The 15,852-nt window shown below is 49.9% G+C and overlaps 1 protein-coding gene across 1 annotated transcript; it reads right to left on the minus strand.

Annotated features, from left to right (window-relative positions):
• Positions 1-1,011: 1,011 nt before the first annotated feature.
• Positions 1,012-4,264, minus strand: LOC143678729 (protein S100-A7-like). Its single transcript, XM_077155681.1, has 3 exons — positions 4,174-4,264; positions 2,368-2,525; positions 1,012-1,235 (listed from the first exon to the last, which is right to left on the minus strand). The coding sequence occupies exons 2-3, from the start codon at positions 2,506-2,508 to the stop codon at positions 1,071-1,073; spliced, it is 306 nt and encodes a 101-aa protein (XP_077011796.1). The 5' UTR covers positions 2,509-2,525; positions 4,174-4,264; the 3' UTR covers positions 1,012-1,070.
• Between the last annotated feature and the right edge of the window lie 11,588 nt (positions 4,265-15,852).

The raw sequence follows: 15,852 nt of genomic DNA on the forward strand, positions 1-15,852 counted from the left end.
TACTCGCCGCAGGGAGCAGGGCTCTGGGAAGGCAGCCCCTGCGTCGTGTGTGTCTGTGTAGCCTCAGCGCCTAGCACAGTACGTGAACTAGAATAAAGCACCCCTCGTTGGTCTTTTTTTTCCCCCTGCCTCCTTTATCTGATCAAAAGAATAGGTTGCGCTTCATGCATCCCACTCTGAAAGGACCTGTTCCATCACCCACGAGTAAATACACAGCTGGAACTGGCCTCAATCAGCCTGTCTGTTCACTCATTTCCTTCCGCTCCACGACATGCTCTTCAAATTGTGAACAGTCCATTCGTCTGCCTTCCAGGGCCCATTTCTCACGTCTCATGTGGGGAGGGATGCATTAGAGCAGAAGGACTCTCTGTTGCTCTTTCTCCTTTTCTCCCTCACATATGTGCGCACACACACACACACACACACACACACCCTGCAGGCATGCAGCTGGGCATACAAACACCCACGGGCTTCAGGAGGCTGGGTTCCGTGCTGGGGGCCTAGTTCTCAGGACCCGCTGCCTCGCCCCATTTGTGACCTTGACCCATAAAGAAAATGCCCCCACGGGCCCGAGGAACAACCGCAGTGAGGGGCGGGAGATGAAGTGTGCAAGGCGCGTGGTAGCGTCTGCTCCCGCCTCACTGCGCTCCATCCCGCACAGCCAGGTCATGCTGGACAACTCACTGCCATAGGAGGGCAACAACGCCCCGACACGCCCCGACACGCCCCGACAGACAAGCATCACTTGGGAGCGAAAAAGCCCTCCCAGGATCCCAGCTCCTCCGCCTGAGAAAGAAAAGCCATCTACGCTGTGCTGGCGGCGGCAGGCTGAACCCTGGGGCCGGGGACAGAGGCCAGCTGGCACGAGAGGGCCATCGGACCCAGGGAGGCCTCTCTGGAGTCAATGCCAGCCGGCCTGAAGCCCCTCGTGGATGGTTTACAAAGCCGAGAGCCTGTGCATGTCCGTGCGCCCACAGAGACCACCCGAAGCGAAGGAGGCAGCAGCACCCGTGTTGGTGGGAGGAGACATTTATTGTTTCTGGGGGTCTCCGGAGGCCTGTGGGCGGGGATCACTGGCTTCCCCCGGAGCAGGGCGGCGCCCCGTGGCTCTGGTTGTGGTAGTCTGTGGCCACTTCCCCCAGCAGGGAGAGGAACTCGGAAAACTCAATCTTCTTATCCTTGTTCTTGTCCTTTCTCTCAAAGACGTTGGCCAGGTAATCTGTACCCTTTCCTTCCTGCGGGAGAAAAACGCACACGTAGGAAACATCCCCCACCACCTCCTCCCGCACTGGGAGGGCAAAAAAATGGGCAGAGAAAGGTGGGGGGCAAAGCCTAGGGCAGAATCCCAGGTGTGAACCCCACGGGCTGAGCGACGTGAGCCTCACCCGGTCCCTCGCCGGAGGTCCCCTGCCTCTAACGGCAGCCAGTGCGGGGGACCCAAAGGCCTGGAATGATGCCTGGGTATGAACGAAGGCGCCTCAGACTCACCCCCTCTCCCCTCTAGAGGCGCCGTCTTCCTCTTCCCCAGGGGCCTGACACAGGCCAATCCCACTGGGCCCGTTGTCTAAGGCCCTTCCCATTTCAGTTCTTCCACATCAAAACTTGTTCGTTCTGTTCCATCCAGACAAGACTCGGTTTTCTGTTCCATGGCCTCAAACTCTGAGCTACTAATTCCTTCTAACAGCCAAACGGGTCAAGGGTTCTGTATGTGTTCTGCCCATGTAAAGGGCTGTGGTTGTGTTTGTGGGGTTCGTGGCTTTCATTGTGTTACCCCACTTCCAGGGAAACGGGAAGAGGACCGTCGGGGGGTAACCCTTGGCTCCAATGGAAGCAAACACATGGAAGGACTCCCCACGGCCGGTGCAGGGGAGACATGAAGGGGGGTGGGAAGGAGGGGTCTGGTCAATGGCCCTCAATCACAGCAGTTCATTTTCTAATAGAGCTGCCATTTTTCTCGCTTTCAAACAAATCATCTCATTTCAACACCCCGACCCCCCTCCCCCCAAGAAACTAAGATCTAGTATCACATTTTGCAGATGAGAAAACCGAGGGTCGGAGAGCACGCATGACTTGCCCAGGGTCACACTGCAGGGGATATCCAGCGGTGGGGCTGGGACCCAGGAATTCTGCTCCCAGACCTGATGCCCTGACACGGGGCCGGCCCTGTTGGGGACCCCTGGGGCAGGCGTGAGGAGGGTGGAGAGTGAGTCAGGACACAGAGGATCAGCTGACCCCAGGAGCACACCCAGCTCACCGCAGGCTCCCTAGACACGTTACGACCCATGGAACCTGTCCGCCCTCCACCCCCCACATATACGGGCCCCCCCCCACCCAGAAAAAGTCAGACCCACCCACCCACCCACTCACACAGGCAGTGAGGAAATTGGGGAAATTCTCCCTCAGCATCTTCAGTACGTTTTGCTTGTCTATCTTATCATCATTCCCGGTGTGTTTGTGAAATAGGTCGATCAAGCCTAGTATCGTCTTCTCAGCCGCAGTGCTGCTCATCTTCGCTGTCAAAAAGGCTGCAGGGAAGGAAGACGATAGCGTGTTTTCTTTTTTTCCCAAGATGACTGGTCTGCAGATAAGAACTTAATGAGAATGAGAGGGGTTGGGGAAGGTTTGAGGGGTGAAGCTGAGGAGAAAGCCAGGGCTGGACTAAGACATAAAGGCAGGAACTCGTGTTTTCTTAAGTAGTGATGTGGGTTTGTCTCCAAGAGGGGAAGCGAGAACCACGTGCTGGGCCAGGAGAAGAGAAAGAGGAGCAGCAGGGGCCACGCTGGGGTCAGCGAGAGGAGGGGCTGAGTTGTGTCGGGAGGCCTCCTGGCCTCCAGGTGGAAATCAAGATCATGAAGAGAACAGAAAATCCAGAGGCAGGACTTGCCTACCAAGCCGAGCCTTAGCTCTACCCCATTCTCCCCACGCCAGCCAGGAAATCACCTAAGACATCCAGTCTAGAAAGTAGGTCTGGAATTCTGGGCACAGAACGTGTGTTCTGGGGATGTGGCCTCTGATTGTCCTGGGCTGCCTGAGAGGGCCCTGAGGGCCGGGGAGAGCCCTCGCCAGTTCGCAGTCTCACCCTGACCGGAGGGAAAGCCTAGCTCCGCATCTGCTGTCAGAGAGGTCCCCAGCTATGAGTGTGGGTGTCACTGAGCGTGAGTCAAAAAGCCCAACCACCGCCCAGCTCCCAGCAGAGGGCTCCCTGGAGGTAGGAAGAGCTGCTGGACCGCAGTTTGCTTCCAGGCTTAAATGAATACAAAGGAGTGCCTGAGTTCCTAAAATAATGATGAAGAGGATGGGGGTCTGTGGTTTACCACCAGGAAGGATTATCTGTCCTTAGTCCCTGTAGAAAAGAACATCAAGTCCAGTCCCATTTTCAATAATCAGGCCGGACTTGCAGGAGGCGAGTTCTCCGCACAATACTGCGAGGTGTCGGGATGCACGGGGCCCCGGGCCCAGGGAGGGCACAACGGAGCCCGGGGTCCCAGACTTTCCAGGCACCCGGGATGCCGTCTCATGCTCCACCTGTGGGCAGGTAATTATGAAACCCCTTCCTTACAAAGAGGAAGAAACCCGCACTGGAGGCCCAGAGAGGAGCAGAGCAGACCTTGCAAGTGTGGCAGCTGCAGCCAAAGCTGGGTCCCAATTCCAGTGCCCGGGAGCTCATGGGGAGGGAACCTCTGAACCGATCAGAACACCCCCAAAGTAGGACCCAGTCATTTCGAACAGGCAATGGTAGGTCAGCTTCCGGAGGCCCAGCCAGGACGTGGCCTTGCTGCACAGGCTGATTCTGAGCCCTCCATGCCCTAGGGACCCCCAGAAGTCATTTGGGGCAGCCCTCTGCCAGGCGGAGCACTGACATCAGGGAGTAAAGGAGCCGAGAGCTACAGAAGGAGGAGACACATTACCTAAGAGTTCTCAGAGAGGTGCCTAACCTGGAGCCCCCGAGACAGTGGGGCCATGGGTTCCGGACCCGCACTGCGGCCGGTGGCCAGAGGCGGGGCGGGGGGCGGGTGTGGGATTTGCTGGGACCGGCACAGCGTCCCATCTTACGGGCAGACCCCAGCGTCCTGACTCCCGGGCCGGGGTAGGACTCGCCGCCCCTGCAGGCCGACAGCAGGCTGGGCCCTGGGCATTATCCCAGGGAGAGCAAAGGGACAGGCACAGACTTACCAGGCCTGGGGAAGTGCCACAGAGAAGGACGGTGATCGGTGTGCACACGAGCAAAGAGCGGGCTCTTTTATAAGGCTCTTCCCGGAGGCTGGGCTCCCTGGGGCAGTGCTCACTGCTCTCCGAAATGTCACTCCAGTGTCGGTGGGGGCCACGCCCAGGAGGCTGGGCTCAGCCCTTCCTGCCATGTGTCCGGAGACTCCAGTGCCTGCCGCTGTCAGGCCGCATCGCCACGTGCCCCTGCCTGGCCCAAACTCTCGGGGGCCGGGTCCACCAGTGGAAGGAGATCTTGGAGAGAGGAGGAAGGACAGAATTCCAAGGATGAAGGAATCTATGGATCTGTCACAGTGTAGGGCTAGGTAACCCCGCCCAGGAGCCTTCTCCAGGACCTCTGTCCAGGGAGCTGTGTGGGCTCCAGGGATCCCAGCAGCAAAGGGTGGGGGGTGGGGGGGCGCTGTGGTCTCCACACCCAGGCTGTCACATCCTTTCAGGCCACAGGCCAATCTGCAGGGACTGTCTGTGGGCGCCAGTGTCTGGGGAACAGAATCTTTTCCACCAGAGAAGCCTCTCTGTGCATAAACGTCTCCACTGCCGTCATCTGGCCCGCTCCTCTCAGGAGCCCGGGAGGGAGACGGGGTCACTGGCAGATGAGGGCTTCGTGCGTAGCCAAGGACACGCGGAGCAGGAGACGTGGCGGCAGGCCTGGCCCTAGGCCCTGACCGCTGCACTGCCCAGCCCCAAGAGTCCCCGGAGGGAGAGTTTGCAGCACTGGGCCCCGGGGACCCTGTCCAGGCATCCTGTGGGGTGGGCCTGGGCGGGGTGGGGAGCTGTGCTGTGAGTGGTGGCGGAGGCCACAGCAGCAGTTCCCTACATTTTGGATCCAGCTAAGGGGGTGCGCCCCAGAAGCAAGAGTCCTGGAGGGGTCCCTGACTCCACCCCAGTCTAGCCAAAGAGCTGTAAGTCCTGGGGTCCCTTTATCAATGTTGAAAACAGATGGAAAATTTTATGACCCTCTGAGGGGTGGCCGGGATGAACCCCTGAGGGTGAAGCTTTCCTGCTACCCTGTCCCTGAGGTGCTCCAGGAGAAGCCCCAGGAGCTCCTGGCTGTGGAGACGGTTCTGAGAGCTGCTCCTGACCCCACCTCAGGAAGAGGCTTAGCCTGGGCCCGGCCCCCTGACCCTGGCCGCCTTTTGACTCTGCCCACCCCCTCCCGCGCTCACCTCACACCCGGGGATTCCTCATGGCCTCCTTGGAAACGTGTCCATGCCTTCGGCTGCTGGTCCGGCCTGGCACCCCCCCAGCCCGGGCCCCCCAGCAAGGACCCCACAGCCAGGACCCCACAGCCAGGACCCCACAGCCAGGACCCCACAGCCCGGATGCCACAGCCAGGACCCCCCAGCCCCAGCCTGGCTCTGCCTGTGCCCAGGTCCGCCCTTCTCCAGCGTCAGGTCTCTCTTCGTCACTGTCGGAAACTGGTCACGGTGGTTTTCAAATCCATCAGTTAAGGAAGCCCAAGAACGAGGTGCAGTGGTCGCTGTGGGGAGGAGGGTAGGTGTCTGGGGACAAAAGGGAAAGAGATTGAATTTTACATGGAGGAACTTCTTGTGCTTTTTGAATCTTGGGCCATATCTAAGTATGATCAAAAAATGATAGTATATCGCCATCTTCTAGAGTTCATTTTTGAGTCACAGGTGCAGAAAAATGGAATAATGACCAGCCTGTTTGCAATGCCTCCTCACCATCGTTGCACGAAACGTCCTTCTTTGGGTTTTTTGCTTTTATTTCTCCACCCCACCCCCCACTCTCAACTCCCATTCTCTCTCTCACAACACACACGTCATGTTTAATGTGTATCTTTTCTACTGTATTTTTACTCAAGGTGGATGGTTGTTCCATGTGTAGATTTTAATTTGTATAACTGTCCATGTGTTTTATATCTCGTTCCAGTTTCTATTTTCTCTGGGCCAAGACTGTTTTACTTAACTCCATCCGTGCCACCAGTTTTACCTGCACCCCCAGCCCTGCCCGCCCCGAGACCAGGGCTAGGGGTGTTTCCAGCCTGCGGGGTCCAGTGCTGGCTCCCCGCCCGGCCCCGGCACCACCGTCAGCTCATCTCCTGACACCGCAGGGTTTCTCAGCCCCCCGTGGGCAGGGGCTGGGCCCTGGGCACATCTTCCGTTTCGCCCATCATGGATGGAGCGGTAACAGCCCCAGTGCCCAGGTAGGACCAGGTTGATGCCACAAAGCCCAGGCTGATGCCACAAAGCCTTTGACATTGCTAGCGGCTGCCCGGGGAGCGGTGTGCAGTGAGTACAATCTGAGAGTGCAGGAGAGTAAGCACCTATGTGGGAGACATAAATCACCAAGAGACGAGAGGGAGGTGAGAGGCAGGAAGGGGCTCGCTTTTCCTCCCCACCTCCATCCCTGGCACACTGGTCCAGATGCTCCATATCACCTCTCCAGAAATGTCTCTGTGACGAAGCACCCAGGCCTGTCTTCTTAAAAAGCCACAGTGAGCTCAGTAACGCATGCCTTATTCATGCGTTCCCCTGCTCCCTGCCTTGCCTCTGGTCCCCTCTCTCGTATCCTTGGAGTTGCATGTAAGCACCCCACAAATAACACCAACTAAAGCATTGGTGCGTTGCTTTGCTCAGCCTCGGTGCTAAGAGAATTGGTTCCAAGAGTGGCTCTAGAATGTAGAGGCTCAGTTGGATTTGCAATGGATTTCCCCCCTGCCTTAAGGCCACAGGAACAGTATCACAGCAGTCATTTGGATGGCAAGACGTGGCAGCTCTATTACTGCTGTCTGAGATTAGGTGCAGGTGGAAGGAAAAGCTTTAGGAAGTCAAGTGGCTGCTCCATGTGATCAGTATGGGGGCAATGAGGCGTATAAGGCTAATGGCATGGGGTGGCTTCCTCTTACATAATAGGAAGCTTTGATAAAAGAAAACAATAGCTCAGGAAGGCTGATTTTCAACTTAAAGCATGCATAAAAAGCCAGAAGACCTCTTCCTTAAAGGAAGGCGTTCGTCTCCCACAACGGCAGGGAAACCTGTGCCTCAACTCAGGTCAAGGACCCAATTCTAAGGGTGACCGGGCTGTAAAGGACTAAATGCATAGAGTTCGCCTTCTCTGCTGAAGTCAGAGTCCTGATAGCCCTGAGGCCTGGGATGGTGACATTTGGGTGATGATCCTGGAAATCCTGGGCCCCTCAACTGACCCTGAACCCTTTCTTCAAAACAGGAGAACAGCCCCCCCTTCCCCGGAGACTGTGCAGTGACTCAGCTGAAGCAGGTGCCTCCCAACACGCTTGATCCCCCTAAAATCTCACCACACCTCATTGCTACAGGCCAGCAACCAGAGGCCTGGCTGGACAAGTTCTCAAGTCCAAGCCCTGCCCTGGGGTAAAACGATCTCCATACAAATAAACCTCAGAGCTCAGCTGACAGGAATCAGTAGAAGGAGGAGGAGCTTGTGAAGATGTGGATCCTGAGAGTTAGATTTTGGCAGGGGAGTTTAAAAGTTGAATAAAGAGGATTTCATTTATAGAGAGGCATTCGCCATGACTTGGGATCCAATATTTAGGCAAGAACATCTGGCGTTGGCCCACATGGGTTCCTGCAATGGCTCCTTGAAGTTTGGCTACAGCACACTGATGACCTATGGAAAAGAGGTGCAGGTTTCAGAACTTCCCTGGCACAATATTAAAGAATGACTTAGAAGATCCAAGGGTTTACCGAGGAATTACTAAGAACCCATGACCTGCCCATATTGTTTAGGTGGTTCTGAGGACACTCCCTCCATATGCCAACTAGAAGACACCGGTGAGGGAGACGACAGCACCTTGTAGGAGTTTGTTGGGAACCGTCCACACAAGGCTGGGTCTGACCCTGGGAATTCTGCCTTGGCACTGACCTTCCTGAGATGGGAGGATGATGGACTTCTAGACTGGCAGAGGCTGGGGGAGACCCTTAACCAAGATGGACATAATAAGTCATGTGCAGCAAGACAGAAGTGGCTTTCAGGGTCCAGGACCCACAAGGATCTGTGGCACACACGTTGTAGCGTGGCCCAGGCATTCCTCCTGCTCATGCCGAACAACCAGGATGTTGGTCATTATAGAATCAAAACAAATCCAGAGCTGGCAGGCGGGAAGCTGCTGTCAGCCACCACGATGAGAAATTGTGGTCTATCGTGGTTTCCAGATCAAAGTTAATCAACAGACCCAGAGCCCAGTGACAGAAGGGAAGACCAGATCTCTTTGAGGCAGGATTCTCCGCTGCCACTGCAAGTATATTTAGCAAATTTCCCTCCCATTTGACCCCAAGGAGACTACAGAAGAGGAATCCCCAGACTTTTTAATACCGGATCTAAGCTTGCACTGATTCCGGGGGTCCCAAAACACTCTCATAATCCTTTAGAATGGAGACGTGTGGATGCCAGGGGAGCAGCGCCATCTTGGATCTCCTCACACTAGGTACACTGTATCCATGGACCCACCCTTTATCTATCGACCTGGCCACCAAATGTGTAATTGGGACACATCTACTTAGTGGCTGGTGGGACATTCACATTGATTTCCTGATCTGTGGGGTAAGGTCAGTTATTGTAGAAAAGACTAGTAGAAGCTCCTGAGATGCTCTCCCCACCTGCCAAAGTAGTGCCTCAGATGTTGCTGTTAATTTGAAAACAGACTCTAAAAACCGAGGTTTATTGAGTTAAGTAACAATTGGGGAAACAATGTATATACCTGCTTTGCTTAGAACAAAGAAGGGTATGGGGGGACCGGGAGGGAGAGACGAGGAGGGGAGCTGTGTGAGCTGCCCGGGGGGCAGAGTGCCGTTGGGCGCCATGAATCTGTAAGAGCTGCACAGGCAGAACGCGTAGGAATGGGCCAGTCTGGTGAAGACAGGCGGATTGCTGGTGTCAGCATGACCTGTTTACCACGATCCCTCCCTCCCCATGGAGAAAGGGGTCTTAATGAGCAGCACAAGGGGTCTTTGGCATTTCAGCCTGCCTCAGATGTGTTGTTTCTTCTTTGTAGTTTCCTGAGTAAAATGGGAGCTTAAGTATTAATAAAGCTATTTACCATTCCAACCTCACATTCCCTCCTTTTGATCAAGGGAGTCTCAGGACTCCCCAAAGAGCGGGGGGGGGGGGGGGGGGGGGGTAGCTTGCTGGTTAAGGCTTTGGTACCTTACGGGCACAGGTGAAACAAATCACAAAAACAGAAAAACAAAGAACAACCGTTTTAGTGGATTTTAGCCCTTGAGACACCAAGTCAACTCGGTGAGCGGATGGAAGGATTGCTGGGCTAAAAAGGAGCAAGAACATTAGCATAATTAGAGAGGAAATTAGGTAAAGTGGTAAAGTGTTGCTATGTTAAAATTTACTCCACCCCACCACTCTTACAGCCTTTCTGCGGCCCCTTCCACAAAGGTCCCTGAGTGGGGGGCTGGAGGGTACATTTTACAGTCTGTGATATTGAGAAATGAATGAGATCACAACTACAATATAAGTAGTTATGAGATAAACAAATAATCTTCCCCCCCCCCCCAATTATACAAGGAGTTTTGGTGCTTAGGTCGCAGTCTTCAGCAACTACCCAGGTTAAGCTGTCCTAAACAGATGTCACGGGTGGGCGGGTCTTGTTTCGATGTTCTCTAAAAATAGAAATAACAACTTGAACAGAGAAAGAATAGTTAGAATTAGATAGTTGCCACGTTGGGGGACGTGGGTGATTGACACTTATTATTGAATTACTCCAGATAACTAAAGACAGTGGGAACTATTTCCTGAGCGGCCAGACCTCCTTGGAGCTGGTGCGTATCTGCGTACTTGTCAGTTTGGCTGTAGGATGCCGCTAAGGCTACAGCGCAATCAAGGAAGATATTAGATGAACTTAGATGAAGCAGGAAAAGAAGCCTGGAGGCACAATCACAAATGTTCAGTGAGTATCTCAGCGGGAAGATCTTTTGCTGTAAGTTCCTGCAGAACTTTCTCTACACAGCCTACGCTCCCCGCTGCTAATGGGACCGTGTCCGAAGCAGGCTTCAGTGCCGATTGTGTCCTCTTAGGTTTTAGCCACGTAGTTCCAGCTATTATTTCCCCAAGGGATGTATTTCTTGTGCATCCTTCACATTGTAGCATTGTTAGTCCTTTTTTTCCCCACCCACCCCTCCCCTTTATTGATCATCAGCATTTCAAACTAAATTTACTTTAACATTTGTTTCCCCCATTATTTACTTTTACTCCACATGTTCTACTCCTTTGTTGACAGGGTAGATAAAAGGAGCGTCAGACACAAGGTTCTCACAACCACACCATCACACCGTGAAAGCTATATCATTATACAATCATCCCCAAGAAACGTGGCTACTGGAACCCAGCTCCACACACTCAGGCAGTTCCCTCCAGCCTCTCCATTACATCTTGAATGACAAGGTGATATCTACTTAATGTGTAAGAATAACCTCCAGGATAACCTCTGGACTCTGTTTGGAATCTCTCAGCCATTGTCACTTTGTCTCATTTCACTCTTCCCACTTTTGGTCCAGAAGGGTTTCTCAATCCCCTGATGCTGAGTCTCAGCTCATTCTAGGATTTCTGTCCCACATTGCCCAGAAGGTCCACACCCCTGGGAGTCATGTCCCACATAGACAAGGAGAGGGTGGTGAGTTTGCTTGTTGTGTTGGCTCGAGAGAGAGGCCACATCTGAGCAACAAAAGAGGTTTTCTTGGAGATGATTCTTAGGCCTAATTTTAAGTAGGCTTGACTCATCCTTTGTGGGGTTAAGTTGATATGAACAAACCCCAAGACTGGGGGCTCAGCCTATAGTTTTGTTTGTCCACACTGCTTGTGAGAATATCAAGAATTCAACATGGGGAAGTTGAATTTTCCCCTGTTCTCACCATCCCCGAAGGGGACTTTGCAAGTACTTTTTTATTCACTGTTCAAATCACTCTGGGATCTATCGGAGCATCACTCTGGAGAAACCAATTGTTGGTCCTTTTTAAGAACAGGGAGATGGGCTCCAGGGTTGCACTGGCTTGTTTCACCATTCCACACTGCTCTCCAGCACTGGGGCAGAGCTGGACTAGAGGCATTGTTTGCTGAAGAGTTAAGGGGATGAGCCTTTCCGGCAGGCAGAGCTACAGGCATCCACAGTAGAAAGGCATTTCCATCCACTCTTAGGGCATGACCAGTAGACGTATGTGGCTGCTACTGTTATAGTTTCGGGGGCTGTGGAAATCTGCTGTACCAATAACTCAAAGGGGGGGATCTTATGTGTGACATCTGGAGCCTAAATATGTAAACACTTTAGTTAAAACAGAGGTCCAATTTCCTTTTTACATTTCTACTAGGGTTATGTAGTTAACAGATAGAACAAATTCATATACTTGCCTTGCTTCTTTTTAAAAGTCTCTTTTTGATGAAAACCCTAGAATGAGCTGAGACTCAGCATCAAGGGATTGAGACAGCCTTCTCGACCAAAAGGGAGTAGAGTGAAATGAGACAAGTTCTGACCTGTAGCTGACTGCCAGCACTTTTAGAGAAGCATCAGAGTAAAACAATGTGAAATTATAATTCAAGCAATTATTGAAAATAATTAAAACTATGACTAGCAGTTCAGAGGCAGAGGGTGAGAAAATCTCTTTTAATGTCTGTAACATTTTCTAAACATTTCTTATGCAACGTATACTAAATGACCTATTTTTCTGAGCATTTCTTTTTTACAAGGTGAAGGAACCAATCTGTTGGAACTGTTTGGAATAAAACCATATCTTTTAGGATTTGACTTTGAGAAAGCAAAATGTTAAAGGGTCAGGTTTGAAATAATATTTAAGACAAGACATAGATCTTTCAAAAGTGAGAAGATTTTCTTCAACAGCTAAGGACATAATAAAGTCAACATAAAGTACAAGAAGTTATTCTAATAAAACACAGAGTTTCTGCTTCTTTTCTACATTGATTATTCAGAAAAACTTTTTATAACTTCTTACTAAAAATAGACTAATAATCTAAGAAAACTTTGTTACTTTAATACAGAGGAAACTAAATTTTAGTCTGAAAAAATATTATTTGATAATAAGCCTTTTAAAAATATATATATAGGCTTATTACATTTTACCTAACTTTGGCCACAAGAAATAATTTTTTTCCATGAACTTTCTGCAACTTTCTATATGTATTCAGATTTCTTCTACTTCTTCTTTCTTACTCTGTAACAATCATTTACAACAGAATTACTCTCTTTTTTCTTTAATAAAAACATATCCTAGGGCGAGCAGTGGTGGCTCAGTGGCAGAGTTCTATCCTACCATGCTGGATACCTGGGTGCAATTCCCAGTGCCTGCCCATGTTAAAAAAACAAAATAAAGCCAAAAAACCCCACATCCTAATACTTATGTTTACCAAAATGATTCTGGAAGCAGTTTTTAAGCAAATACCTTACAACATAAAATTACCATAAAAATTAAGCCTGTTAGAATAATGCTAAATACTTAAAACACTTTAATTAATGCATTGTTGAAATAGTAATACACAATCTTTAATAAGAATTGATGTCATATAAATATAGATTACATTGTCCCCTAAAAAAAAAAATAGTGATTTAATTTTATGTGAGTTTTGAAGTCCATGAAGGTATTTTGTCTTTACAGCTTGTAAAATCCTTTAGGGGCACATTAGCTTTATGTATACGCCCTTTACTATGGCGCACTGAATAAGGATGAAGCCAGCAACAGGCTTCACAATCTTGTATTACAGTTATTAAATTAGGACGTTTGAGAGGAATTCTTAATGCTTGTACCCTCCTCTAGGCCCATTTTTCAATGTGGCTATAAGGCAACTTCCTCAGCAGATGTGGCACACATTAGGCAGATACAGGTTAAAGCATTTGCTTCTACATTACCAAGAGGAGAAATTTTTCCCAAGTTAATGAATTCCCCCCAAAGCACTCCCTCACAATTGCACTTTCACTTACTGGCTAAACAGGGCTGTTAGAGGGACTTTGCATTGGTCTGACAATTTGCATTTTTGCTAATTCTTTAATTGTTTCACACAGCAGGAGGGAGAAAGCTGAAGCATGGATCTTATTTTCACCGTGCTGAATTAGATCGTGGGTTTGAATTTATAGGTTCTCCATTGTTTCCTTTCAGTAGTTTCTAGGAGCCATTTGTTAAAAGCATCCTACTTAGCAAACTTAATTTTAGATTTTAAGTTTTTCCTTAAGATAATTAATTCTAACCTGTTCAAAACAGCCCACTGGGGCTGTTAGGTTCACCAAAGTTGAGCGTAACTCATTTACTAGGATAGTTGCAACTGCTGACAGCAGAATTATACATGTAATAAGTGGCTATTTGTAATAAAACAAAACAGAGAGCTCTTACCTGCCAGTTCAGCAACGAATCTGCTATTTGCTCAACAAAACAGATGGACTGACTGTTTCTCATAGTCAGAGAAACAATAGCGACTCCTCTTACAACATAACAGAGGGCCCTACCAGACTGCATCTCAACAAATGGATTTGACCTCAACCTCAGCACAGTGAGAGTTCAAAGATCCGAGAGGGGCTAGCTGAGCGAGCCAGATGATGAACCTAGAGGAGAAGACGGAACACAAAAGCTTCCTTCTAGTACCAAGCCCTTCCCCACGCTGCCATCCCAGCTTCTTCCTGGCCTCTGTCTTGAATCCCACATCTAACACCAGACTGTTAAATTGAAAGCTAAGGTGCAGTTAAGTTTATAGAGTGAAGTGGCATGCATGGGAGGAGAACTAAAAGAAAGTTACTGCTCAAAGCAAAGTGGTGGGAAAACAGTTTATATACCTGCTTAGAACAAAGAAGCGGTATGGGGGAAATGAGGAAAGGGAGGGGTGCTGGTTTGAAGCTGTTGTATACCCCAGAAAAGCCACATCTTTTTTCCTGATCCAATCTTGTGGAGCAGCCATGTTCCCTTTAATCCTGATTCAGCATTGTGGGGTAGAAACTGTGATTAGATTACTTCCATGGAGATGTGACATGGCCAATTGTGGGTGTGATCTTTTGATTAGATGGAGATGTGACTCTACCCATTTCATGCGGGTCTTGATTAGTTTACAGGAGTCCTTTAAAAGGGGAAAAATTTTGGCGAAACCTCAGATGCGGATGCTTGAAGAATAGCTGCTTCAGAGCTGACAGAGACACAGATGTTTGGAGATAGACTGGGGTGCCTACAGAGAGGTGCAGAGCCCAACAGACATTGCCATATGCCTTTCCATGAGATGCTAAGCAAGCCAGAACCTGGAGAGAGCCAAAGAGAACCAAAAGATGAAACCCAGCCCTGGAGAAGCCAAGTGAGGAACCCCCACAGGAAACAGAGACTGAAAGCCAGCTGCATGTGCTGGAGAAGCCAGGTGCTAGAGAAATCACCCTCACCTTAGAGCCTGTGATGGAAAAGCTGTGCACACTGCGGGAACTTGCCAAATGACCACACAGGAACCAGGAAGGAAAACCCCTTCTGCAATGTCTCTCCAGCGTTCTCTACTAATAAACCTCAGTATCATGCCAGCAGGCAAAGGAAAAATATTTAAAAGGCCCAGATACATTTCACAGATTCCTTGTATGAGTTAGAGTTCTCTAGAGAAATAAAACAAAATTTCAGGACTTTGTTGTCTCCATAATCCAAAGAGGCCAACTAGGTGTTGTGCCTCTTTTTTTTGGACATTAGAGGGACCAGATGCAATAGCTTATCCTTCAGAGGGATATCTCAACATGTCCCACACCACTGGACACCTGGAAATTTCAAGGAGATGGAAGTCCCCTGTATTTGTGTTGGATTTATCTCCCATCTGCTGACATGCAAATGCCTTACCAATAAGTCTAGAGTATTTGCTACTTCTTGCTCACTAGGTCCAATCAAAATGATATCATCAATATAATGGACCAGTGTGATGTCTTGTGGGAGGGAAAAATGATTAAGTTCCCTGCAGACAAAATTAAGACATAGAGCTTGAGAGTAAATATACCCCTGAGGGAGGACAGTGAAGGTATACTGCTGGCCTTGCCAGCTGAAAACAAACTGTTTATGGTGATCCTTACTAATAGCTATTGAGAAAAAAAGCATTTGCCAGATCAATAGCTGCATACCAGGTACCAGGGGATGTATTGATTTACTCAAGCAATGATACCACATCTGGAATAGCAGCTGCAATTGGAGTTACCACCTGGTTGAGCTTACAGTAATCCACTGTCATCCTCCAAGACCCATCTGTTTTCTGCACAGGCCAGATAGGAGAGTTGAAGGGGATGTGGTGGGAATCACCACCCTTGCATCCTTCAAGTCCTTAAGAGTGGCACCAATCTCTGCAATCCCTCCAAGAATACAGTATTGCTTCTGAATTACTATTTTGCTAGGTTGAGGCAGTTCTGGTGGCTTCCATTTGGCCTTTCCTACCATAATAGCCCTCTCTCCACAAGTCATGGAATCAATGTGGGGATTCTCCAGTTGCTGAGTATGTCGATTCCAGTTATGCATTCTGGAACTGGGGAAATAACCACAGAATGGGTCTGGGGACCCACTGGACTCTGTGAGATAGACCTGAGCTAAAACTCCATTGGTCACCTGACCTCCATAACCCCCCACTCTGACTGGTAGACTAGAGTGATGTTTTGAGTCTCCTAGAATTAGTGTCGCTTCTGAA

The sequence above is a fragment of the Tamandua tetradactyla genome, chromosome 4, assembly GCF_023851605.1.
Source record: "Tamandua tetradactyla isolate mTamTet1 chromosome 4, mTamTet1.pri, whole genome shotgun sequence".
In the NCBI taxonomy this organism is placed as follows: domain Eukaryota; kingdom Metazoa; phylum Chordata; class Mammalia; order Pilosa; family Myrmecophagidae; genus Tamandua; species Tamandua tetradactyla.